Below are 25,901 nucleotides of genomic sequence, written 5' to 3' on the forward strand. Positions count from 1 at the left end.
TTTTTCTTTTCCAAGGCTCTCGTTCCACCTAACGAGAAACACCCACAGGTGTGGAGGGGCAACCCACCCCTTCAGGGAGCCGCTGAAAGGGACATCCATGACTCAGGAGGTCAGTGCCCACGTGAGCGTCGGGTCCTTTGGTGCGTGCTGCAGAACTGTCCCTTCACCGCTGGCTGCCTTCCGGGGCCACGCGCCTGACCTCAGCATCACAGGCCTCTGCCTACCCCTATTTGCTGGGAAACGTTCCCTGGGCCCGCCCAGAGCTCACTCAGCTGGGTTGGTCTCCCGTATGGAGACTCCTGGTCCTGATGCCTGTGCTTGGGAAATCTAAGAGAAGAGATGTCAGAGGGCCGCGCTGACAGCAAGGCTCAACATGGAGGGCAAGAGGCTGGCAGCTGAGGAGTATCACCATCCCTGGTCTTGGCAGAGTGAGTGGACCTTGCCTCTTGCAGCCTTTGGTCCTGAGCTGTTGACACAGTCACCCAGTTCCACTGGGTTGCTAAGCAGCACTCTGGACATGGACAAGCTCCGGGGCAAGTGACCCAGCAGGCACACACAGAAAGCCAGGGCCAAGGGAGGAAAGTGCCTCCCACCCCTCAGAAGAGCTCCCCACTGGGGGCAGCAGCTGTCAAAGTGATATTTATCCTTCTACTGGGCAGCAGAGTGCCAGCGTGTCTGGGAGACTCAACCCACTTTCCCTGGCAACCTCTCCCAAGCACAGGATAAGGGCCCGTTTCCCATTTGGAAAAGAAGGACAGGCCTCCCCAGGATGATGGAGGTGCCTGCTAAGCTAAGAGCATGTTTGAGGAGGTGGAAAGCAGGTAAGTCACCTATTGCTGGGGGCGAGCAGGCCAGGTCAGAGGCTGCGGGTAAGATAGGGGGCACAGGGGCTCCAAGACTGAGGATGGGTGAGGAACTGTCACCCACAAACAGTTCTCTCCAAAGATCCACCTCCACCCTTCTCTGAGCCACTTCTGTTTTCATATATTCCTATAGACCAAGGCAAATCATAATTATGTGCTGGACACACTATACCAATGGACTTACATATACTAATGCATTTCACTCTCATGAGAAATAACCCTGTCAGGGTAGGACGCGGTGGCTCACGCCTGTAATCCCAACACTTTGGGAGGCCGAAGAGGGCAGATCATTGAAGTCAGGAGTTCGAGACCAGTCTGGCGAACATGGTGAAACTCCATCTCTACTAAAAATATGAAAATTAGTCAGGCATGGAGGCGTGCTCCTGCAGTCCCAGCTACTTGGGAGGCTGAGGCAGGAGAATTAATTGAACCTAGGAGGCGGAGGTTGCAGTGAGTCAAGATCGCACTACTGCACTCCAGCCTAAGCTGGAAAAAACAAACAAACAAACCCTGTCAGGTAGGTATCACGATTATACTCATTTTATAAATAAGAAAAACCAAGGCACAAATAGTGTTACTAGCTGGTTTCACCCGGCTGGCAGAATCAGGAACCCATGAAGTGGGGTTTTTTAATCTGCTTCACAGAAGGAGAAATTGAAGCTCAGGGAAATCAGCTGACTTGCTTGAAATCTCACACCATAGGAAGGGACTGAGCCAGAATTCACACCCATGTTATCCAGGCTCCAGACCCCACTGTCTCCAGTTCTCCACTCCCCGGGCTGGCTGTGAGCTCCTTGGGCTCTCTGGCCATAACCCAATCCTCTGCGCACAGCCGCTCACAGGTGCTCGCTGAAGACAGAGAAACGAAGGGGGTTTTGTGACATGCGAGAGCTGAGAGGGGCTCTGGAGGACAAATGAAAACCTGGAGACTCAGAGAAGGGATTTGACCTGCCCAGGATCACACAGCAAGCACCACTGCCCAAGGATCTATCATTTCCCCCCGTTTCCATCCCCTGTCCCTTACACTGTCACCAACCCACACACGGTCACAAAGGGATTTCATTTACTCAAGCCCATGGGGAAAGAGGAGAAAAGGGGTCCCCACAGCTTGACAACACCTGTTTTGCCATTCAGCGTGCTGTCCCCGAGACCCCATTACTTGCACTGACACCCTGAGCACTGTCCCCCACCCGGCCCCCATCTGACTGTCTTAGGCTCTCTCAACTCCACTCACAGAGATGTTAAGGGACCCTGACTGCCCACAGGGCTTGGGTGTGTACGGTGGGACCAGGTCACAGGAGATCTTCATGTTGGGCAGAGGCTCGTGGGCTTGTTGAGCAGGAAGCCAAGGCAGGCTCCTGAGCAGGGGAGGACAGGAGGAAAGTGTGTGTTAGAAAAATCAGACCGATGGCCGAGCATGGTGGCTCACGTTTGTAATCTCAGCACTTTGGGAGGCCTAGACGGGCGGATCACCTGAGGTGGGGAGTTCGACACCAGCCTGGCCAACATGGTGAAAACCCGTCTCTACTAAGAATACAAAAATTAACCGGGCGTGGTGGTGGGCACCTGTAGTCCCAGCTATTAGAGAGGCTGAGGCGGGAGAATCACTTGAACCCGGGAGGCGGAAGTTGCAGTAAGCCGAGACAGGGCCACCTCACTCCAGCCTGGGCTACAAGAGATAAACTTCGTCTTTAAAAAAAAAAAAAAAAAAAAAAAAAGGCCAGGCTCAGTGGCTCATGCCTAAAATTCCAGCACTTTGGGAGGCCGAGGCCGGCAGATCACCTGAGGTTGGGAGTTCAAGATCAGCCTGACCAACATGGAGAAACCCCATCTCTACTAAAAATGCAAAAAAATTAGCTGGGCATGGTGGCTCATTCCTGTAACCCCAGCTACTTGGGAGGCTGAGGCAAGAGAATCACTTGAACCTGGGAAGCAGAGGTTGTGGTGAGCCGAGATCGCGCCATTGCACTCCAGCCTGGACAACAAGAGCGAAACTCCATCTCAAAAAAAAAAAAAAAAAAAAAAAAATCAGACTGAGAAGCGGGTTGGTGGGGGCTGGCAAGGGACCCAAGACAGTGGGCGATGAGGAGTGTTTGGACAAAACTTTGAGCTGGGAAAGAGCAAAACAAAAAAGTGCCCATCTAGCAAACCTTTGGGACAAAGAATGGAGAGGACTTGGTGGCTTATGAAATGTGGGAGAAGAGAGATCCAGATGTCACCTAGGACTTCAAGGCCTCATCTGGGTGGATGTGGCGGCAATGACAGACATTTGCCCAGTGGAGGAATGGGGATCAGAGGTAAAAGAAGAGGGACTGCTGAGATCATCCTCAGCCGTGCTAGTTGGAGTTGACCTGACGGCAGGACAGACTCAAGTCTTCGTGGGTCCCCGGACTGTAATCTCCAGGAAGGAACACTAGCTGTGAGTCAGCCCCAGGTGCTGGAGACTCATCACACCAGCACCTGAGTGCCATCCCTGTGAACTCCTGCCCCCAGCCCCAGCTGACCTTGGGGATGCCCACGTCTCAGAAAGAAGGGAGCCAGGAGGAAGAAGGTCTGGAAACCATTGCCAGGCCCCCCGTGGGCGGCAGGGCAGGGCCAGGCCCTGTTTTCAATGAAACATTTTGATGACACCTGAGAGCCGGTTATGGGGCGGGAACTTTTTATTTGAAGCAAATGAATCATAGCATTGCCCCCCAGTACCCTGGTATCCTGCCACAAGGAACATCACACCATTTGGGCACAGGGCAGGGCCACCCCTGCCCACTCCCTCTTCACTAGCCTGACATCTCAGCAGACAGCAGAGGGCAGCAGAAGCTCGGCTAGTAGGGCCCCTCCCACCAGCCCCCACCCCAGCCACTGAAAGGCAGTGCTCCTGGGGGCCTCTGTGGACTGGCGGGGCCAGGGCTGCAACATGCCCTCAGGCCAAGCTCCACTCTGGGCACCCTCGCAGGTAACTCAGGTGCTTGCAGCTCGGCCAGCTCTCTAATCCACCCAATGAGCCCGCCCAGCTCAAGGGCCACATCCCAAAGACAGGGTGAACCAGGGGACAGTCCAAGCCTGAGAAAGCAACAGCTACAGGAAGGAAGGCAGAAAGGCTTTCAGTTGAGGGGAGGTCTTCTGTCCATGGGTGAGCTGGGATTCAGGGCCATGAAGGAAATGCCAAGGAGAACAGAGACAGACACCCCTGGCAGGTCCCCGGGGTTGCTTCTGCTGCTGTTGTTATTGCTTCGGGCAGAGGGGCTTTGCCCCCAAGAGGCCAAGCAGGCCCTCAGAAGCTGGCACCACCATTCTTATCCTTATCAGTTGCGGGAGGGCACGCTGGGGGTGAGCAGAGGGGCCCCCTCCAAGCAGAGAGGCAAGGTAACAGGAGAGCCTGGTAGGCAGTGCTGAATCTGCTTGTATGCACACGTGCCCTGACATGTTTATAGATGGACACCGGGTGCAGACAGGGCGTGTGAGTGTGTAACTGAGTGTGTCCGTCCGCATCCATGTGAGCATGCAGACAGGGTGGGGCAGGGGTGAGTGGCCCCGGGGAAGCATGACAGATATGGCTGTGGGCTACGGTGGGGAGCAAGAGCAGGTAAACAATGCCTGGAGCACCAACAGGAAAGACCAGAGAGGCAGAAGGAGAAGCACAAGGACAGGAAGGTGCGGCCCCCCTCGCTCCCAGCACCCCGCACCACTCATATGCATGAGACGGGGCACAGCGTGGGGAAGGCTGCAGAGTAGGGGGGGCCTGCAGTTGGGGTCACGAACTGGGCGTTAGGTGTCCCAGGGGTGCCTGGTGTTCATGCTGATTGCAGTGATGATGCATGTCCTCCTGGGCCAGTCCACGGGGTGCGCCTGTGCACACTGGGCGTGTGTGGATGCAAGAGCATGAATGCAGGTTGGCCCCGCGTCTTCACACAGGCACACGTGGTGCTAACAGAGGCCCCAACTCATCCTCCAGTGGCCACCCTGAGGAGACCAGAGGCCTTGGCGCCCCACTAGGCACTGAGATCCACCACAACGTGTCTATACACCAGTGTCTGTCCCTTGAAGCTGGGGGCCAGGAGTAGCTGGGCGTCCCCAGCAGGCACGTAGCAGAAGGCCCGAGGAGCCTGCACAGCCAGCTCCTGGAACCGTACAAACTTCTGACGTCCCTCATCCCACTGGTAGATCTGGGTGAAGGAGAAATCGCTGCCCAGCGCCAGGTAGCGGCGGCCACCCACAAGGAAGGGCTGCAGGGCCAGCGAGCCCCGGGAGGGCAGGGCCTGCACCTCCGAGAAGCGGGTACCCTCCCAGCGCAGGATCTTGGAGTCGCCGATGTAGCGGCTGAGGCACAGGTAGCTGTCTCGGCCGGCACGAAAGTGTTTCACAGCTTGGGCATCAGGCACCTGGGTCACCTCACCCTGGGCCACAAACTGCTTCTGGGTGCGACTCCACTGATAGATGACGGGTGCCTGGGAGCTGCTGGACACAATCAGCCGTGGCTTGCCCTCGCCGTCCACAAACTCCAGGTCAGTGTCACGGTGCCAGGGGTGCAGCGCCTGGTGGGAGTAGAAGCCATTCTGGTGCCAGCGGTAGAGGCTGGTGGCGCCTGCCTTGGAGCTGTCGGCCACAGCAAAGTACCAGTCACCGTCGATGCGGAAGGCTTCTAGGTCGTTAGGCTTGCGCACGCGCTGCGGGTCGATGTCTTGCAGCTTGGTGAAGCGTGTGGTGTTGGGATCCCAGTGGTAAATGTAAGAGCCGCCAAACAGCTGGGCCACGACCACGTACAGCTGGCTGTCCACAACCATCGGCTTGCAGTGCACTGCAGAGGGGGCTGTGCCAGGACAGGGGCAGACAGCATCAGGCAGGCCGGCGGCTCCCACTCCATCCAACCCCCTTGGAGAAGGCCAGTCCCTTCCAACCTTGGGCCAGGACTAAGACTCTGTGCTATACCATTCCACCCACACTAAAGTTCATGCACTAAGCGCTCAATGCTTTCCAGTTGTTTCACAGCTAATAACCAGTTTTAGTATCACCCTTGTTCCACCCATACCCCGAGAGTTCAAATATAAGCTGACACAGCACAAAATAAGTGTCCCTCGATAGTGTCTCGTTGCTTAACCATAATGTCAGTAATTGAATTTTTATTGCGTGCAGTCACTGTGCTGAATGTAAGCACATGTTACATCGATGAGGAATTCATCACACTGGAAAGGACCCTGTGATTTTGTCCATTTCACACAGAAAGAAACAGAGGCTCAGAGAGTGCAAGTGACTTGCCCAAAGCTACCCCACTGGCAGTGGCAAGGCAGGGAAGGGAGGGAGAATTTGAGTGGATCCACAGCGGGGAGAGAAATCTTAGGTATACCCAAGACATCTTGCTGTTTGCATCACAGTGCATGAAAACACATCCTCCCAAGAGTTCTCATTTTTGAAAGGGCTTTTATGTACAAGAATGCACACCCATGTGCACCTATACTCACAATCAGCTTCATTGGAGCCCTTCTCGGGCACCAAGCACATGAAACCACACACTGCTCACCTGTCCCGGGGTCTCCAGCTGCTGCCCGGCATCTCCACTTTGACATCCCCAGTTCACCCCTCTTTCCTTCTCACTACGACCCCACCTTTCCCCCAAGAGAAATTTGTGCAGAGCCTCAGGCTCTGGCAGTCACTGCCTAAATCCCTTCTTTGGGGTTTGGTCTGCCCTGCCCAGATGCTAATGACCCCCATGCCACACCCCAGCTCCTGATCTTCCCTCAGACTCTCCTGACCCAGACACCCACACAAGCACCTCAAACTCAGTCACGACTCACAACTCACAATTGAGCTCCATACCCATCGCTGAGCCTGCCCTGCTCCTCCTCTGTTCTTGATTTCAGCTGTGGCTCCACTAGTCTCCCAATCCAGAAACCTGGCAGTCATCCCTAACACCTTTCTCTCCTCCACTCACCCTTCCCTGATCAGTCCCCAAGTCACGACAACCTTCCCTTCTACTTTCTAATAGTGTGTATGTAGATTGGTGTTAGTTCCTCCTTAAATGTTTGATAGCGTTCACCAGGGAAACTCTCTGGGCCAGGAGGTGTTTTTAGGAGAAGGTGTTTTGTTTTTGTTTCTTTTTTTCTTTAATACTGACTTCAAGTTCCTTAATAGAGACAGGGCAATGTAAGTTTTCTATTTCATCTTGTGTCAGTTTAACCCTTCTATTTTTGTTTTTGTTTTTGTTTTGTTTTTTTGTTTTTTGTTTTTTTTTTTGGAGATGGAGTCTCGCTCTGTTGCCCAGGCTGGAGCACAGTGGCGTAATCTTGGCTCACTGCAAGCTCTGCCTCCCAGGTTCATGACATTCTCCTGTCTCAGCCTCCTGAGTAGCTGGGACTACAGGCGCCTGCCACCACGCCCAGCTAATTTTTTGTATTTTTAGTAGAGACAGGGTTTCACCGTGTTAGCCAGGATGGTCTCAATCTCCTGACCTTGTGATCCACCTGCCTTGGCCTCCCAAAGTGCTGGGATTACAGGCGTGAGCCACCACACCCGGCAGTTTAACCCTCCTTTCTAAATATCTCCCTCCATCACCACTGCTACTGTCTCGTTTCCAGGCTCCAGCACCCCTCAAGCAGACAGGCACATATCCCCCTACTGTTCTGCCCTCGTGTATGGTCCCACACCTAGCCTTTTTCTATGCAAGAAGCTTTCTAAAGTGCAGACTGGATCACACATTCTGCTTAAACCCTGTCAATGACCTGGTACTCATCAATGTCTGGTTGCCACTCCCCACCTTGAACCTTATCCCTTGTCATACAAGCTGCTTATGATTTGCACACATATACACACTCACATACTAAGTTATTGCACACCTCCTTGACTTCATTCATGCTGTTCCCTCTGCCAAAACACTCTTTCCACTTTTTTGCCCCTAGCTAAGTCTCCTTCAGCTTTCAAGACTCAGCTCAAACTCAGTAGATCCAAAACTGCTCAACAGTCACTCCTGTCTCCTCCTCATTTCCTAGTCCATCTAATTATGTAAGCCGAAACCTGGAGATCACCTCTGAGTCCTCCCTTTCCTCTATTCTTCAAGACTTAGCTTAGGTATCCCCCCTCCACCAGGAAGCCTTCCCTGATTGCCCAGGGAAGGCTTGTCCTTTGTGCTGCTAAAGCATCACGTTCATATCTCCCTCTTAACACCTGCCTATCATATGGATGTTATCTGTGTATATATTGGCCTCTTCCCAAAGACTGGAAAGTTCTTGTGGGCAGAGGGTATGTCTCATCTATCCCTCTACCTACAGGAACTCAATGGGGTTGAACGATGGAGCCCACTCCCCCCTCCCCCTAGCAAGGGCCAGCAGAACCAGATTGGGCAAAGGTACCTGGGATTCTATCATAGTCTCGAAGCTGCCGCTCGACATAGTCCCACTTCAGGATGGTGCAGGCACTGACACCTGGCTGGGCCAGAGCCAAATAGAGGTCACTGGAGTAGAGGAAGGGCTCAGCCGACACTGCTGGGAAGGACAGGGTCTGATACAACACGAAATCTGCAAGATGAGAGGTGCGTTACTGAAGACCAGAGGGAGAAGGGAAGGGCTGCTTGGGTGATGGTGGTTGTTTTACTGCTGCTGCTGGGTGTTGTGGGGCAGGGTGGGGGGTTTCATGTCTGTAAAGCTGCCTTGGGGTAGGCGTGGACTGACACCCAAGGCAGGGGCACCTCCTACCTGTGGTGATGCAGTCGAACTCCCGCAGCGGCAGGTCCTGCACCTTGTGCTCCTGGAAGCGGGGTGGGCTGGCGCAGTAGATGGGTGCCACCGTGGTGTTGGTGTGTGCCAGCCACTCCACCAACCACTTCACCTTGCAGTCGCAGTTGAGTGAGTTGCCCCGCAGGTCCCTGCATCATTAGGGCAGAGGAGGGGGGCACAGAGAAAGACATGCTCTCAGGGCTCTACCCACCCAGGCCCTCCAGGTTTTCAGAAATAGAGCTGGTCAAGGCTGCTGCGAGTTGCTCACGTGCATCTTTGTATGATTAGAGAAAAGTTTCCCTCTGACTGGATGTAGCCCCACAGACACAGGCTTGGCCAGCATAGTATGGAATCAGTTTCAGTCCTTGCTGACCTCTTTGGCCAGGTTGACTTTTGCAGTGTGCATCCTGCACAGCTGTATGTTGCATCCCTGCTCCTCTAAGCCTCCCACAATCTAAGGCTTTTATTTTCTTATAAATAATGATAAATGAGTGTGGCTATGCTATATACTACTATATGCTATATACTACTTACTCGAAACTTTCAAACTCCCCTCCCCCTGATTGGGCTTTAATGTAGAGTCCAATCAAACATACATTTAAAAAGCACAGGCTGGGCGTGGTGGCTCACACCTGTAATCCACTTTGGGAGGCTGAGGTGGGCGGATCACAAGGTCAAGAGTTTGAGACCAGCCTGGCCAACATGGTGAAATCCTATCTTTACTAAAAATACAAAAATTACCCAGTCATAGTGGCGCACACCTGTGGTCCCATCTGCTTGGGAGGCTGAGGCAGGAGAATTGCTTGAACCCGGGAGGCGGAGGTTGCAGTGAGCGGAGATCACGCCATTGCACTCCAGCCTGGGCAACAGAGCGAGACTCCGTCTCAAAAAAAAAAAAAAAAGCACATGTTGGCCGCACACAGTGGCTCACGCCTGTAATCCCAGCACTTTGGGAGGCAGAAGCGAGCGGATCACCTGAGGTCGGGAGTTCAAGACCAGCCTGACCAACATAGAGAAACCCCGTCTCTATTAAAATTATAAAATTAACCAGGTGTGGTGGTGCATGCCTGTAATCCCAGCTACTCAGGAGGCTGAGATAGGAGAATTGCTTGAACCTGGGAGGCATAGGTTGCCGTGACCTGAGATGGCACCACTGCACTCCAGCCTGGGTGACAGAGCAAGACTCTGTCTAAAAAAAATTTTTTTTTTAAAGTACATTTTTTTTTTTAATATTTTGAGACTGAGTTTTGCTCTTGTCGCCCAGGCTAGAGTGCAATGGCACGATCTTGGCTCACTGCAACCTCTGCCTCCCAGGTTCAAGTGATTCTCCTGCCTCAGCCTTCCAAGTAACCAGGATTACAGGCGCCCGCCACCACATCCAGATAATTATTGTATTTTTAGTACAGATGGGGTTTCACCATGTTGGCCAGGCTGGTCTGGAACTCCTGACCTCAGGTGATTCGCCCTCCTTGGCCTCCCAAAGTGCTGGGATTACAGGCTTGAGCCACCACGCCCAGCCTTAAAAAGCACATTTTTGGCTGGGAACGGTGGCTCACACTTGTAATCCCAGCACTTTGGGAGGCTGAGGTTGGCAGGTCACAAGCTTAGGAGTTCAAGACCAGCCTGGCCAACATGGTGAAACCCCATCTCTACTAAAAATACAAAAAATTAGCCGGGTGTGGTGGCACACGCCTATAGTCCCAGCTACTCAGGAGGCTGAGGAAGAATCGCTTGAACCCGAGAGGTGGAGGTTGCAGTGGGCCGAGATTGTGCCACTGTACTCCAGCCTGGGTGACAGAGTGAGACTCCATCTAAAATTAAAAAAAAAAAACAAACACATTTTGAAAACATACATACATGGTGTCTCAGGTGCACTTTGAGAGAAACTCCAATTTGGAAGGCTACCATCTATATCTAACTCCACCTCCTCACCTCCTCAGGGTCCCCTGACCCAAGCCTTCCCAGCCTCTCAAGACCTTACGACCATCCCAATTCTGACTCCCGCACCACACCCTCCAGGGATGCACCCTCTGCGGCACTGTTGGAAGAGGTAGGACTCGGGACTTACAAGTCATTCAGGATGTCCAGCGGCCGAAAGATGTCTCTGGGCAGTGTCTGCAGGTTATTGTTGGCCAGCGAGCTGCAAAAGAGACCGCCAGGTCATGTGAAGATCATGAGCAAGGCCAAAGGCCACAGGAGAGGTGGGGCTTTGGTGCAGTGTATGTGTGACGTACTCACAGGTGGGTCAAGGACTTGAGTCCTCGGAAGGTGAACTTGGATAGTGCCCAGATGTCATTGTTCTCAATGAAGCTGGGGAAAGCAGGAACTTGCCTTAGTGGTCACACAGGATGCCAGACCCCCAGCAGCACTCGCCCTATGCCCCAGCCTAGATTTCAGCCCATGTCCCCGAGACAGGTTTCCAAATGGAGTCTGGCATCATCAAGCCATAGGGATAGGGCATCAGGTAGGGTAGAGGTAAAACGAATGAAACGACCTTCTGCTCGGGTCCTGCCACCACGGGATGCAAGGGCTCTCGCCTCCCATCACCTTCCCTTCCTGCGGCATTCTCATCCACTCCCTACCCAGTCCCTGGGCCTCCCAGACCTGGGGTCCCCCTCACTTCTGCTTTCCCATTGCCCCTTTCCCTCCCACACACAGATACTGCAGGTGCGAGAGTCCTGTGAAGGCGTTGTCTCCAATCAGTGTAAACTTGTTGGAGTTGAGTAACCTGCAGAGACAAAGGTGGAATTAGAACTTCCAAGGGTGTGCCTGCTGCCCCAGCCCCCAGCCTGCTGCCTCAGCCCTGGGCTTCCCCAAGACCTGGCTGCCCTGCTGCCACCCCTAGGGACCCCATGGGGAATCCCTGGGCCACCTGGGCAACAATGCCAGGCAGGAGCCTGTTCTGGCCCCAGAAGCTCCCAGGGTCCCTGTTGGCTCCTAAACATGGCCGAGGCCGAGCTCTCTCGTCAAGCCAGTTCCTGGCCCTCCTGAGTGGCATCTCCTCTCCCTCCCCCCCACCCTAATTCTGTCCCACTCCAGCCCCTCATGGACAACTGTCCCTCAAGGATGGCATCTTGTAGAGTTGGATACACTCCTGCCATCCCTTCCTTTCAGCCCCCAGCTCTTTCTGGGAACCCCGATTCCTGGGGTCACCTGTCTCTAAGATGGCCCCACAGTGCCCACCTTGGGCACTAGCCCAGGCTATCACACCAAATTCTCTTGGGTTTCCAGAGGAGCCAAGCCCATCCCTGGATCCTGCCTGCTTGGCTTCTCTGTGCCATCCCTAGCTGTCCTCCTGCTGCCCCTGACTCCCCTGACTCCAGGCTGCCCCGCCTTTTGGGTATATCCTATCAGAACAAAAGCAAGGGACACCTGCATCTTCGTCTCCAGAGGTTGCCTCTGTCCGCTCTCCCTCTCCCAGCCCAGGATTTGTCCCCTGCTACCATTTCCATAGTTCCCCCAACCCTTCCACAAGGCCCAATCCATACAAGAACTGCAGCAGTGGGAGGTGGGAGAACGCTCCATCCTGGATCTCTGAGAAGGCGGCATTCACCAGGGTCCTGCGGGGACACCCGAGTCAGTACTGTGGGGTCTGCAGGGGCTGTGCTGAGGCAGGGAGAGGTGAACACGGAGGGCAGTGGTTTTTGTACTCACTTGCCCTGGAAACGCCCCATTTCACCGACCTTGGCCCCCACCTGTGTGTCTTTCCCTTCTCTTCCCAAATTCACTATCTGCCTTCACTAGGGTCCTCCCCTATTGCCTCTTGGGGCACCCATGGCCCAAGGCTCAGCTTCCCTCTCAGGCAAGAAAAGGTTCCATCACCCATACCGTTGTCATCATCATCCAAACACCCACAATGGGCTGGGTGCTGTTGAGAGATGGGGCTTGGGGGTGGGGGCTGGCATCCTGGTCCCCAAGGACCTCACAACCTCTCTGGTCCCACAGACAAGGGGATCCCCTGAGGCTGGCTGTTGTGAGTGACAGGCTGGCCGAGCTGGATGCCAAGTGGCTGGTCAGTGGCAGGCATGTGCCCCATGCCAGGGTGCTGGGAGGGCATAGCTCATTCTCACCCTGCTCTGGCTGCCACTCTCCTGCCCTTGGTGTGACATCACAGGCAGGGGCCCACATGCTCGTGTAAGCAACGCCCCCAAGTCTGGAGCCCAGCACACAGTAGGTCTCACTGACGCTTGTGGTGGTGATGATTCATTCTTGGTGGTGAACTCCTGCTTTCCCCACCCATTGCCGCTGAGGCTGCAAAACTGCAGAACTCCCTGCCCGACTGGTGCCTGGAATCTCCAGCCCTTAGGACCCCTGCAGTCCCCCGGTCCCCACACTCTGAAGAGGAGGAGCGGGGGGTTCTCCTGTCCTCTCCCAGAGCTGTCCTCGGCCTCCTCTTCCTCCCCACCCCCCAAGGCCAGGGCTGGACACTCACAGGGAGATGACCTCCGAGGGCAGGTTCCTGGGCACTGCCTTTGAGTCCACGCAGAAGGCGGTGTCCCTGGTGCAAGAGCAGCTGGGCGGGCAGGGGGGCGTCTTGGGGGGCCTCTTAGCGCTGACTTGCAGCATGAGGCAGAAGCCGAGCGCGGAGAGCGCCAGCAGCCCCGACCCCGGGCCCCGCCTGGTCCGCAGCCCCGCCATGCTGCCCGCGAGCTCTCCCTGGGGCCGGCGGCCGCGGCCCCCGCCCCACCGCTCCCGCGGCTGGGCCGCCCCGCGCGGGCTGGCACCTCCCGGCCACCGACAGCTGCTACCGCAGCCAGGGGCCCGCCTGCGGACTCCTCCTGCCCTCGGGCGCCGGCTGCGGTCCCCTCCCCTGCTCGCTCCCGCGATCTGGCTCGGGAGAGAAGCGCGGAGCGCGGAGCTGGAGCCGCAGCCGGGGCTGACCGCGCCGGGTGGATGCGGACTGCGGCGCGGGCGGCGGGGGCGCGCGCGGGGCCGCGGGGGGAGGCCCGAGCCTGGGAGTCACCGAAGGGGAGGAGTGGCCGCTGTGTGCTCTACCGGGCAGTCTCTGGGGCAATCCGCGTGAGTGCATGCGTGTGAGCTTGTACTTGTGCCTCTGTGTGCTGGGCACGACCGTGCGCGCCGATGCTCACCTGTCTTTGCACGGGCACATGCACACACTGCCTTGTGAAAGCGCTTCGGCGTTAGGGATCCCTGTGCTTCTATGTACCTGGGTTTCTTTGCATGGGGGGACACATCCCCTAGGCAGCATCATGGGCATGTGAGTGACAGACGCATATCTAAGTTAGCATGCAAGATTAGAAGCAGAAGGGCGTCCTGGAGGAGTCTGAAGTGCGCTTCTAACTGGATTCACATGTTTTTCCACGCGCCGCTGAACAGAATGTACCTTTGTGTCAGCATGAGCTGAAAAGGGAAACGCAGCCTCTGGAGCTGGAGTGGGACTGTGTGGAATTCTGGAACATTTCTCACTGCTCAACCACAGCCTGTTGAAGCTGGGAAGCGCTTTGGATATTTTTCAGTCCAGCCCTTTGTCTAACAAATAAGGAAACTGAGGCCCCCAGAAAAGAGGCTGGCTAAGCTTGCTATCCCAAGTGCTCTCTACTTTCTCTACTTAATCCTCTCAATCGTTTGAGGCAGGTGATAGTAATTCCCTTTTACAGACAAGAAAAGTGAGGCCTGTCACACCAGAAGAAAAAGGTATCAGCAGGGATTTCCGCCCACTCTGCCCAACTTCAATGTTCACGGTCGTCCTTCCACGCAGGGCTCTTCCAAGTGTAGCCCTGGGAGCCCAGGGGTCCTTGAGAACCTTTCAGGGAGTCTCTGAGGTAAAAACAATTTTCCTAATATTGTTAAGACATGATTTGCTCTTTTCACTTCTATGAAGCTCCAAATGTAAAAGATTTCCAAAACTGTAAAGGAATGACACTTTCTCTCTGATTTTATTTTTGCTTTGTAAAATAGTTTTTCCATTAAAAATGTGATTTATGTCATAATATATATTGGGTTTATTGCTGATATTTTAAATTCACATGTAAATAAAAATGTAATTTCTCAGTAAATATCAACAGACATATCCCACATAAACAAAAGCTCTTTGGGGTCCTCAGTACTTTTTGAGAGTGTTAAGCAGTCCTGAAACCAAAAAGCTTGAAGACTGCTGCTCTATACCACGTTAGCTCCCCCGTGGCAGAGGATGACTGTCCTAAGAGCTCACAGGCACGGGACAAGGGGAGCCTGGCTGTCAGCTGCCTGGGCTTCTAGTCTTGTGCTCTTTCCACACCAGTCCAGGGAACCAAGACCACTGGCTTTAAGACGCTTCCCCAGCTGTCCCCAGACTCTGCCAGCAGGGGATTCTCTGGTCTGAGCTTAAGTCGTGTTCTCCCAGCCAGGGATGCCCCTGCCCTTTGATGTCTCCTTGCTGTCACACATTTAGCTGCCCTCCCCTTGCCAGCTTGGGAGGAGGGAAGCAGTGGGGGTAGGGAGGTGGCTGGGGCAGCTGGGCAACTGTCCCCACCCGTCCCTGGCACGGCTCTGCCCAGTACACAAAGAGCAAAGTGAATGTTGTCCCCACCCCTGCAGCTGAGGGGCTGGAGGAGGAAACGGGGAGGCCCACGCAGAAGGGGTGGCCACCGTGGGGCCGTCCATCACCCAGGGCTCTCAGAGGGGGTCAACCCAGAAACAGACAAAGAGGGTGAGTCTGGGCTGTGTTCTTAGCTAGTGAGAGGTCCCCTAGAGGATGAAGTAGATGATGCTAATGAGGAAGATTGGACGTCACACCCATGATGCCATTAGGTCCTCATAATAGCATAGTGAGGTGGACAGCTAGTACCTGATCCATCTCACGGATGAACATACTAACACCTAGCAAAGCAGAATGACTCACGCTGAGTCCCAGAGCTGGCCAATGGAAGCACTGAGACCTTCACATACTGAAGGCATGGACTATTGACCACTGTTGGTATTGGTCTCATCATTGACTATCATTAAGTGTTGGCTGTTTGCATGCTTCCTGCCCAGTGGCAGGTTCAAAGAAGCCTGTGGGAAGCATGCTGCTTTCCTTCCCAGGGCCCGCAATTGGGCTGGAAGATAGAGCAACAAAAAGCGCCCATGTAACTAATGAGAACATTCATGTGTGCTGAATGGCAGGTGAAGGTACTACAGAGAGGCTGAGAATTTCAGAGGGCACCATGAACTGGAGTGTGGTCACAGAGCAGGTGCCATTGGCTCTTGGCCTGTTTGGGTGGGTGGCATTCAGAGAGATGGAAGGTCAGATGCAGGGTTCACGCCTGTAATCTCAGCACTTTGGAAGGCCAAGTTAGGAGGATCACTCGAGGCCAGGAGATCAAGGCTGCAGTGAGCATGAAGCTGTGATTTCACCACTGCACTTCAGCTTGGGTAACAGAGTGAGACTCTGTCTCTAAATAATTAAATAAATAAAATAAAAATAAAACCGGAGAAGTGGAGAGGGATCGGAGGTGGGCTTTCACAGAGGGAGAAATGGCTTAAGTAAAGGCCAAAAAGTGAGAAGGCTGCAGATAGGGCTGGTATGGGGGAGGGGGAAGGTTGGCACACCCAGCTAAAAGTCTTTCTGTGTTTCCTTCTCCAAGGAACCCAAGACCTTCACCTGATTGGTGTGAGCACTCCAGGAAGTGGGCACCCTCCCTCAGCCCTCAAGCAAGCAAAAATGAGTTTAAAAAAGAAGGAGAAGAAGCAGCAGAAGCAGCAGCCACAGAGCTTGTGACAGCTACAGCCTAAGAGCAACAGGCAGGGGAGACCAAGGACCAGAAAGAGCAGAGGCTTTTTTAAAGAAAGAGACCCCTCTCCCGGCACCCAGCGATGGCAGCAAGCCCCACCCACAGTGCCTGCTAAGAACAAGTCCCACGTGAGGACAACACGGCCCCCCGAGATGCCCACAGGGACCCCGAGATGCCTGCAGTGCTTGGCTCTCCCGCTGGCCGGCTGCCCACCTGGCTCAGGCCCAGTACTCGTGAGTCAGCCGATCAATCCCAATGTTGCTAGGATGATGGGGGCGGGAGTAGGGGCCCTAGGGGAGGGCAGGGGTGGGCACTGCAGGCGAGCTGTCTCCTACATCTGGCACCTGCACACAGCTGAGGCCAAGCTGAAAGGATGCTTCTCTGGGCTCCCCCTCCTCCCGGCATCCCTCCCCTCCTTTCACTGTCCTAGGACACTCTCTGGCTGCTGGAGTCTTAGGCAAATATTTAAAGGGGCAGCTACGGGGTGAGGAGGATGGTGGGAGCAAACACTTCCTTCCCTTACTTCCTCCCTGCGCTTCTCAGGGGCTCTCAGTTCAGATGCCATGCTGTTATGCAACCTTGGGGCTGAAGGCCCTCCAGGTGGAGAGGGGGACAGGGGAACCTGCCAGATCATGACTGAAGGGCAGGGCCCAGGTGGGAGGGGGCTGGGGCAGGGGACAGGAATTGGGGCGGCATGTTAAAGAACAGGAGGCTGGTTGGGCATGTTGGCTCACACCTGTAATCCTAGCACTTTAGGAGGCCGAGATCACTTGAGCCCAGGAGTTCAAGACCAGCCTGGGCAACATGGTGAAAACCCATCTCTATAAAACATGCAAAAATTAGCGGGGCAGGATGGTGTGCACTGGTAGTTCCAGCTACTCGGGAGGCTGAGGTGTGAGGACCACTGGAGTCCAGGAGGTCAAGGCTGCAGTGAGCAGTGATCTTGCTACTGCATGCCAGCCTGGGTGATAAAGTGAGACCCTGTCTCAAAACAAAAAAACAAAACAAAACAAAAAAAGGATAGGAGGTTAAGGGAGCAAGCCCAGGCCTGGACTCTGCCACAGTCACCTGAGTTTAGAGGTGAAGGGACTTTAGAGACCACCTGGCCCAAGGAGTGAAAGGGAACCTGAGAGAAAGTGTGAGCCAGCCCAAAGTCATTGGCAGATTTGACCTCGTAAATACATAGAGATGGCTTTGGGAAGGCACTAGGAAAGAGAGAGAAAAGAGAAGCAGACAGTCCTCAAAGTTGATCGTATTTGGGTGAGTATCATTCTCAGGGCAAATTTAGGATCAGAGGATGTAGAAAGGGGAGTCTAGAGGGGTAGAATGTAGACCACAGGGTAAGTGGGCTGATTCGAGGATGGGGAGACTGGGAGCCCACCAGTGACCAGGGCCAGCCCTGTGCAGGGCTGTCCGGGCAGAAGAAAGCAGTGTCAGACCTGGAATCTGCCATCAGCACAGCCTGCAATTGACAGACAAGCCCGGAGCAAAGAAGGAAGCACTGCACATGAGTAAGAGCTTGCCACCAGTGGGGACAGTTTCCAGAATTAGGAAAATAATCACTGGGGGCAAGTTTGAGGTTTGTACCAGATATGTGGGAGGAGGTAAGGTAAGGGAAAGAGTGCTTGAAGTTGGAACTGGTCCTTGCGGGGAAATGCACATTTATGAAACCCCCAAAACTGATGTCAAAGCACCTCCTGCCTTGGGCAGAGTCCTCTCAGAGTCTACAGGTGCTGCCTCCAGAACCCTCTTCCTGGAGCACATCCCTATGCATCTAGAAATTCTGTTGGGAAATACGATGGTCAGACCCTTGGCCACCGGAGAGGTTCAGGCTGGCAGAAGAATAAGGAAAGCCACAGGGCAGCAGGGGCGGGTGCCAGCAAGAAAGGCAGGCACGCCAGGAAGACACCCACAGTGAGAAGTGCAGATGGCCCGAGGGCAAATTTGCTCAACTCACCCAGGTTTGCTCTTGCTGAGGCCAAGAGGACTCATGTGCCAGGGCCAAGGGCCCTTGGGGGCTCTCACAGCTGGCTTATCTGGGCTTCGGTTCTAGAGGGCCAGGAACAAACAGGCTTCAAAGCCAAGGGCTTGGCTGGTACACAGGGGGCTTGGTCCTTCACCTCTGTCCTCTCTCCCTACGGACACATATAAGACCCTGGTCACACCTGGGAGAGGAGGAGACAAGAGCATAGCACCTGCAGCAAGATGGATGTGGGCAGCAAAGAGGTCCTGATGGAGAGCCCGCCGGTGAGTGTGGTTGTGTGTGTGTATATGTGTGCGCACGCACATGTGTGTGATGGGCCCTGCCTCCTCTATCCTCCCTGGCCTGTTTCCTTATCCAGATCCATTCACTCAACTAACCTAGGACTGTGGTAAGTCAGGATGGGGACACCAAGACCACTAAGCCAGGGACCCTTGGGGAGCTATTTGTGGGCTGAGAGCCACTATAGGGGTCCATAGAAAGGGCCATCCGTAGACAGCACCGAGTCAGAAGCCAGGAAAAACTTCAGAAGTCAGGGGACAGTTCACAGAAAAAACCACATATGAGCTGGAGCCAGAATAAGGAGGAGCTCGTCTGGTGGAGAAGGAGGAAGGCATTCCAGGAAGGAGGGAGACTGTATTGCCGCATGGAGGTGATCACCTGGGGACAGAGAGGAGCTGACCATGGCTGGGGGAAGCAGCAGGAAGAGACAGGTGAAGCAGGTTCTCTTGGGTCCCTCAAAACTAGACCCTGCTTCTAAGCTTCTATGTGTCTATGGGTTTGTTAGAATCCAGGCCACCTCCTCCAAGAAGACTTCTCTGATCTCCTCAGCCCTTCCCTGTCCATCCATCGCATTGGCTGTCCAGCCCTAGATGGCCATGGGAGGGTGTTCAGCTTGTGTAGGGAGAAGAGGGGACAGCCTCATGACCTCATGCCTGTCTCCCTGCCTGCCCCACCGTGTCAGGACTACTCCGCAGCTCCCCGGGGCCGATTTGGCATCCCCTGCTGCCCGGTGCACCTGAAACGCCTTCTCATCGTGGTGGTGGTGGTGGTCCTCGTCGTCGTGGTGATTGTGGGAGCCCTACTCATGGGTCTCCACATGAGCCAGAAACACACGGAGATGGTGAGAGGTGTTGGATGGGGGGCGGCAGTGGGCACAGGACATGCCAGACAGAGGGGCTAGGTGGGATGTGCGATAGGAAACTGTCCAAGGGGAGTGGAGGGGAGGAGGAAAGGGGCACAGCTAGAAGGAAAGAGGCACGAACCAGGCGGCAACCCAGCCCAGGCTTTTCCACAAGGCCCCTGCCCCGCAGCAGGACAGCCGGCTCCCTCCAGCACCTGGTTCCACTCAGCCTCCCTGAACTCTTGGGAAAGAGGGAAGCGCATTGAAGTACAGAGGCCTGAGTAGGGGATGGGTACCGCAGGCTGAGTAGGAAAGGGGAAGACCAGGCAGCTCCATGCCCTTTCCCCAGGTTCTGGAGATGAGCATTGGGGCACCAGAAGCCCAGCAACGCCTGGCCCTGAGTGAGCACCTGGGTGCCACGGCCACCTTCTCCATTGGCTCTACTGGCCTCGTGGTGTATGACTACCAGCGGGTGGGTATGCCCAGACCTCCTGACCCTGGGACCAATGACAAGGCTCTGCTAGAGCCACTCAGCTGGGCCACTTCATCCACATCCATCTCTCCCTGTCCTCCAGCCTTTTTGCCTGAGCCCCAGATTCTAGTGTGACTCCCGTGCCCAACCTAGAGGGAGGTGGCTAAGGACGTGGGTCAGGGGGCAAGCAGGGCAGGAAACCCCGAATGATCTCCAGCATTCTGTGCCTAGCTCCTGATCACCTACAAGCCAGCCCCTGGCACCTGCTGCTACATCATGAAGATTGCTCCAGAGAGCATCCCCAGTCTTGAGGCTCTCACTAGAAAAGTCCAGAACTTCCAGGTGTGTGTGTGTGTGTGTGTGTGTGTGTGTGTGTGTGTGTGTGTGAAAAGAGTGGGGCTGTCTCCCTCCCAGGGCTGCTGGGAGGAGTGTCCGAATGGTGGCTCTTTGTCACCTGTAAAGCACTGTTCCTCATCGGCTGCCAGCTGTCTGCCCCTCTCCTATTCCCCCGCATGACTCCTTCCCTTCCCACCCCACTGCCAAGCTGCTGGGCTCAGCTGAGTCCACACACTACCTGGTGGCTTCTGACTCTAGCACGCACAGCCCCTCTTTACTGGTGAGGAAACTGAGGCTCAGAGAGATTGCCTGATATACCTGAAGTCCCACAATAAGGGCTGCACATGGGATAGAAACTCACTTCCTAGATTCCAGATGGAATGCTCTCTGCAGGCCAAGCCCGCAGTGCCTACTTCTAAGCTGGGCCAGGCAGAGGGGCGAGATGCAGGCTCAGCACCCTCCGGAGGGGACCCGGCCTTCCTGGGCATGGCCGTGAGCACCCTGTGTGGCGAGGTGCCGCTCTACTACATCTAGGACGCCTCAGGTGAGCAGGTGTGATCCCAGGGCCCCTGATCAGCAGCGGAGGAGCGCTCTGGCCATCTGCCCGGGCTGTGGAGGAGCGCTTGCGCTGACCAGGTGCTGGGGCGTCCACTGAAACGGGGTTATCCAGGGAGCTCAGGGGAGGGGAAGCTCACAGGCCGGTACTTCCCACTCCCCCGACCCTCTCTGTCCATCCTCAACATTCCTTTGCTTCACAGGGTCAGTGGAAGCCCCAAGGGGACAGGAAACGCCCCGGGCAAAGGGTCTTTTGCAGCTTTTGCAGACGGGCAAGAAGCTGCTTCTGCCCACACCGCAGGGACAAGCCCTGGAGAAATGGGAGCTTGGGGAGAGGATGGGAGTGGGCAGAGGTGGCGCCCAGGGGTCCGGGAACTCCTGCCACAACAGAATAAAGCAGCCTGATTGAAAAGCAAAGGGTCTGCTTGTATCTTCCTGCAGGGCGCAGTCCTGCCCTGGCGGGGGCCGGCCGGTAAGGGAAGGGCCTTGGGAGAGCAAAGTGGGGTTTGCCATTCTCCCTCTGTCCCAGGGCGCTGGGGGACTGGGTCCACCTCGGCGGGGGAGAGGGGCTCGCGGGGAGCCATCCACGGGCTTTCGGCGCCCTCCAGCGGCGTCTCCGGAGGAGGGAGAGACACCTAGACAGCGAGAGAGACAGAGAGCGCAGAGAGCGAGACGCGAGAAAGCGAGGGTCCGAGAAGGAGAGAGAGAGGGAGACGCGGGCGGAGAGAACGACCCGAGGCGGGGGCGCGAGGCAGGGGCGGCGCGAGGACCTGACAGCGTGTCCCGCGGCGGGGCGGGGGCTCGGCCGGGCGCCCGCGGGGGAGGCCGCCGCTAGAGGGCACCTCGGGACAGACAACACTCCCGGCACCCCGGGGCCCGAGCTCCAGCCCCGGCCTCGCGGCCCGGGCGGCCCGGGCAGCCCGAGCCCCCTCCCCGGGCGCGCGGCTCTCCGCCTTCCCCCACCCCGGCTGGCGCGCGGCCCGGCCCGGCCGAGCACTGTCCCGGCCCCGAGGGGGGCCGAGCTCGGGCGAAAACCCGCCCTCCAGCGAGCTCATTTCCCTAAAAAGGGGGGGGGGAGCCAGAGGGAGGGAGGGAGGGAGAGAAAGAAAGAGAGAAAAAGAAGGAAAGGGAGAGGGAGACGGCTGGAGCCCGAGGACGAGCGCCGAGCCGCGGGCCGAGTTGGGGGCGGGAGACAGGAAGGAGGGAGGCGAGCAGAGGGAAGGGGAAGAGGTCGGGGAGCGAGGGCGGGAGCGGTCGCGGTCGAGCAAGCAAGCGGGCGAGGGGACGCCCTCCCCTGGCCTCCAGTGCCCCGCTTCCCTCGCCGCCGCCCCGCCAGCATGCCCGGCGTGGCCCGCCTGCCGCTGCTGCTCGGGCTGCTGCTGCTCCCGCGTCCCGGCCGGCCGCTGGACTTGGCCGACTACACCTATGACCTGGCGGAGGAGGAAGACTCGGAGCCCCTCAACTACAAAGACCCCTGCAAGGCGGGTGAGCGCCCCCCAGCCCCCCGGCGGCGGGCCAGGCGGGGAGGCGCGGGCGGGTTCGGGTTTGGGGTTGGGGGAGGACAGTCCAGTGTGGGAAGCCGGGAGCTGCCTGGTTGGCAATGCAGTGGGGAACAAAAGAACGAGGGGGAGAGGGAGGGGGCTTTGGGGGACTTTTCGGACTGAAGTTTTGCTGCTGTTGGTGGAAGCTGCTGCCGCTGCCTCTCATATTCCCAGCGGATTCCAGAGGAAGTCTCCTTGGGTCCCGGGAAAACCGGCGGGCAAGGCGGCTTTTCCTTCTGTAGGAAACTTTTCTGGCCAAACTCCTGTGCGTCCGTGTGTGTGTGTGTGTGTGTGTGTGTGTGTGTGTGTGTGTGTGTGTTCTTTCCCCTTCTCCCCCATCTCTCCTGCTCCAGGAGCTGGGTGTTTTCCAGCCTGTCTGGGCTGCCCTGGGGCTGCACATCTGTCTGGCTTGGAGCTGGGAGGCCTGAGTCTCCAAGGAGCAGGTCCCCCGGCCACCACCCAGCCCAAGTGGAAGAAGAAAGTTTTGCCAGGGATTCCCTGAGATCGTGCTCTCTGGGTATCCCGTAGTTTAACCAGTAGCTGAAGCTTTCTGGGACTTAGGAGACAGCTGTCAAAGTCAGAGAAGGCAGCCCAGAAGGGGGACTTAACTTTGTCCCTATGTGCCCGGAGACCCCCGCCAAGGCCAAGTTGGGGTGGAAAGAGGGAAAATACAAAGAGAACCCAGATATTTTATATCAGCTGTGTCACCCCCGAGACACCAGAGGCTAATTAGCTGAGGTCAGGACCCCGGAGTGTGTGTTTGCCTGTTTGTGTGTGTGTGTGTTCTTTGTCTCTGAAGACCCTATGTAACCTCTTCACTCCTGCTGGGCCCAGAAGTGTCCTGCCCCTGGAGTGACCAGATGGCCAGGCACTTGGGCCATTTGCCTGATTGGATGACCCTGGGCAGGCTGTTTGGGGACACACAGGGACAAGATATCAGAACTTTTCCTTGACTTCCTGCCTCTCTGACTTCAGCTCATCTCCAAATAGCCAGAGCCAGGGGAAGTGGCATAGTTTCTAGAACTGGACTGGCTGTGTGGGGCACAAGGGGCGGAGGGGCAGGTTGCTCTAGTCCTGGCTCTGGAGACCTTGTTCAGGGACTTTCCTGGGAGGACGGCCCACAGGCAGGAATAAGAGACCATCCAATGGAGGAGATCAGGGCAAATCCCTCAGCCCTTACCCCTCTATGCCTGCTGGGCTGCGGGTAAACCAGGACATTTGCTGTCATTTTTCTCGCTGGGTGCTGGGAGTGGGTACAGGGCAGAGTGGACTGCGCATGGATTTTGAAGGCAGGCACATCTAGCTTTCAATCCTGACCCCGCCACTCATTATAGCTGTACCACTTCGGAATGGTAATGATCATGTCTGAACTGCCACTTTCACACCTGTAGAATGGAACTGATTATACCTCTTCCCATAGAGTTGGTGGTAAGGGTTAAATATGAGAACATACATAAAACACTTAATAGTGCTTAAAACACAGTCAGCGCTAAATAAATGTGGGCTCCCTACTCCCTGTTTTCTGTGCCTCAGACTCTCACTTCATTTTTTCGAGGGGTGTGGGATTGCTGGTGTCTCCTTGTGCCTCTTATCCATCAATCCATCAATACCTAATACGTGCTAGGGCCTGGAATGGATGTTGTGGGAGGTACTGAGATGTACAAGCTAGGACCCTGCCTTCAAGGAGCTTACAGTCCAGTAGGGACCCAAGGCACCTACAGACATAACCAATAGCACAAACCAAGCCACACTGAGTGCCACATTGGAGGGTAGGACGCCAAAGACTCAGGGAGTTTCCTGCCCCTCTGCAGCCTGGTGGTGGCAGAGAAAAGTGATTACAGCAGGCTGGGAAGGTCTGGGGGGTCTTCATGGAGGAGGTGGGGCTGGGGCCAGGCCTTAAAGAATGGGTGGGAAGCCATTCTAATGTCTTTCCCTTCTTGTTGGAAATGGGAGTGATTTTCAGAGCAGCAAGAGGCTGAGGGCTCTCCCCCCAGTCTCAGGTTTCATGCTGGGTGGGGCTGGCTGAGTTGGAGCTTCAAGTAAGGGCTCTGGAGAAAGCACTCCAACCCGGTGAAGTGAGGCTGGTGGGGCGCTGGGCCAGGCCTGGGGGCGGCTGAGAGGGCCCCGGGGCCTGACAAGGCCAGGCCTTGGGTCAGATCAGGCCTCCCTCTCGGGTATAACTGATGCTTAAGATCAGCTGCCCACCTCTGAAGGAAACTCACATGGGCATTCCCAGGTACTCACACCCACACCCCTGTGCCACTCACTGCCTTCCAGCCACAGGTCCCTCAGCTCTGTTCTCCACGTTTCCTTCTCCTGCCTGGCTTTGCTTCCTGTACCCTCTGCAGCCCTGACCTCTAGATGCTGGAGGTGATGATGGCAGGCATGCCTGTCCCTGCTTCTTCCCAAGGGCTGGAACTGAAAGCTCCTTTGACTCCCACAGCTTACCTGTGACCTGTCCGGTTGCTCCGAGGGGTAGCCAGGCCCCTTCATCGGACCATTACTGGCCGAGTTATGGTTGCCGTTGTAGTAAGGGCAAAATTAAGATCCTTGATACCCTGGAGAGGTTCCTGGACCTTCTCGGTGAGACCAGGACATTGGGCAGGAAGGCAAACTGGTCTGTTTGTGTGCTCAGAGGTGGTGCCACCAAGCCCTCACTAGCCCTTGCCCAGGAAGATTTTGAGGCAGCCCTGATTTCCTGTATGTCAGGAAATCAGCCAAACCATGAAGGGGGTCCTTCTACAAGATTCCCAGCACTGCTTGGCTGCCCCAGGTGACTAGCCAGCACTCCCCTGGAGAGACCTTGGAGGCAGGAATTGGGACACAGTTGATCCCATAATCAGAGAAGCCCAGGGGCCTGACCCCACAGGGGTGGGGCTAGAAGCATGTCACACCCAGGGCTGGGTAGTGACCCTGTGCCAGTGAAACTCCTGCTACCACCTCAACCTCATCTGACAGCCCAGAGTCTGCAGGAGCGGGAGGGGGCAGCACTCACCAGCCCACATCCCCATCCCCACCCAGGGGGCCGCCTGGCCCAGGTTTGGACATCAGAGAGCCACAGAGGATTAGGGTACACCCTCTGAGGTCGAGAAGTAATCTCTCCTCTCACCAGACCACATTCCCCCTCTAGACAGCTGAGTCACCCCACCCACCCAGGCCCCTGCCCCTGAGTCACCTTCTTATTTCAGTGCCCCAAAGGGGAAGGAAAAAATTTATACTCTCCCTGGGCCCTACATGGGGTGGGGCGGGGCAGTGGGGTTCCCCAGGAAGAAGGGATTCTTTAGAATTCTAGGCTGGGCGTAGTGGCTCATGCCTGTAATCCACTTTGGGAGGCCAAAGTGGGAGGATCACTTGAAGCCAGGAGTTTAAGACTAGCCTGGGCAACACAGCAAGATGCCCATCTCTACAAAAAAATTAAAAATTAGCTGGGCATGGTGTCATGCACCTGTAGTCCCAGCTACTTGGGAGGCTTAGCTGGGAGGAGTTGGAGCTGGAGAGTTGAAGGCTGAATCCAGGAGCTGGAGGCTGCAGTGAGCTATGATTGCGCCACTGCACTCTAGCCTGGGTGACAAAGCAAGACTCTGTCAAAAAAAAAAAAAAAAAAAAAAACTAGTTTCT

The 25,901-nt window shown here is 55.8% G+C and overlaps 3 protein-coding genes across 10 annotated transcripts in view; 2 read left to right on the forward strand and 1 right to left on the reverse strand.

Moving 5' to 3' along the window:
* Positions 1 to 3,505: 3,505 nt before the first annotated feature.
* On the reverse strand, positions 3,506 to 13,286 carry LGI3 (leucine rich repeat LGI family member 3). Its single transcript, XM_055295609.2, has 8 exons — positions 12,996 to 13,286; positions 12,052 to 12,123; positions 11,220 to 11,291; positions 10,802 to 10,873; positions 10,632 to 10,703; positions 8,543 to 8,712; positions 8,201 to 8,365; positions 3,506 to 5,667 (listed from the first exon to the last, which is right to left on the reverse strand). The coding sequence occupies exons 1-8, from the start codon at positions 13,199 to 13,201 to the stop codon at positions 4,850 to 4,852; spliced, it is 1,647 nt and encodes a 548-aa protein (XP_055151584.2). The 5' UTR covers positions 13,202 to 13,286; the 3' UTR covers positions 3,506 to 4,849.
* Positions 13,287 to 13,595: 309 nt separating this feature from the next.
* SFTPC (surfactant protein C) lies at positions 13,596 to 21,159 on the forward strand. Of its 3 annotated transcripts, XM_055295611.2 has the most exons (8): positions 13,937 to 14,346; positions 16,129 to 16,508; positions 18,428 to 18,522; positions 19,221 to 19,379; positions 19,729 to 19,851; positions 20,083 to 20,193; positions 20,581 to 20,731; positions 20,946 to 21,159. In XM_055295611.2, exons 2-7 carry the CDS (start codon positions 16,448 to 16,450, stop codon positions 20,719 to 20,721), a joined length of 690 nt encoding a protein of 229 aa, XP_055151586.1. In that variant the 5' UTR covers positions 13,937 to 14,346; positions 16,129 to 16,447; the 3' UTR covers positions 20,722 to 20,731; positions 20,946 to 21,159. The 3 variants fall into 3 exon arrangements, with proteins under 3 accessions (XP_055151588.1, XP_055151586.1, XP_055151587.1); XM_055295612.2 differs by lacking the exons at positions 13,937 to 14,346; positions 20,946 to 21,159 and adding an exon at positions 15,133 to 15,212 and having other exon boundaries at positions 20,581 to 20,904; XM_055295613.2 differs by lacking the exons at positions 19,221 to 19,379; positions 20,946 to 21,159 and having other exon boundaries at positions 13,596 to 14,346; positions 20,563 to 20,904.
* Positions 21,160 to 21,446: 287 nt separating this feature from the next.
* Positions 21,447 to 25,901, forward strand: part of BMP1 (bone morphogenetic protein 1) — a 47,985-nt gene continuing 43,530 nt past the window's right edge. For 4 of the 6 annotated variants that reach the window (XM_063611430.1, XM_063611429.1, XM_055295616.2 and 1 more), the window contains exon 1: positions 21,999 to 22,227. In XM_063611430.1, the coding sequence (XP_063467500.1) occupies positions 22,080 to 22,227 (148 nt within the window). In that variant the 5' untranslated portion in view covers positions 21,999 to 22,079. Of the gene's footprint in view, positions 22,228 to 25,901 lie in introns of all 6 variants that reach the window. The other 2 variants (XM_055295615.2, XM_055295618.2) reach the window with 2 other exon arrangements.

This window comes from Symphalangus syndactylus, chromosome 10, assembly GCF_028878055.3.
Source record: "Symphalangus syndactylus isolate Jambi chromosome 10, NHGRI_mSymSyn1-v2.1_pri, whole genome shotgun sequence".
Lineage (NCBI taxonomy): Eukaryota > Metazoa > Chordata > Mammalia > Primates > Hylobatidae > Symphalangus > Symphalangus syndactylus.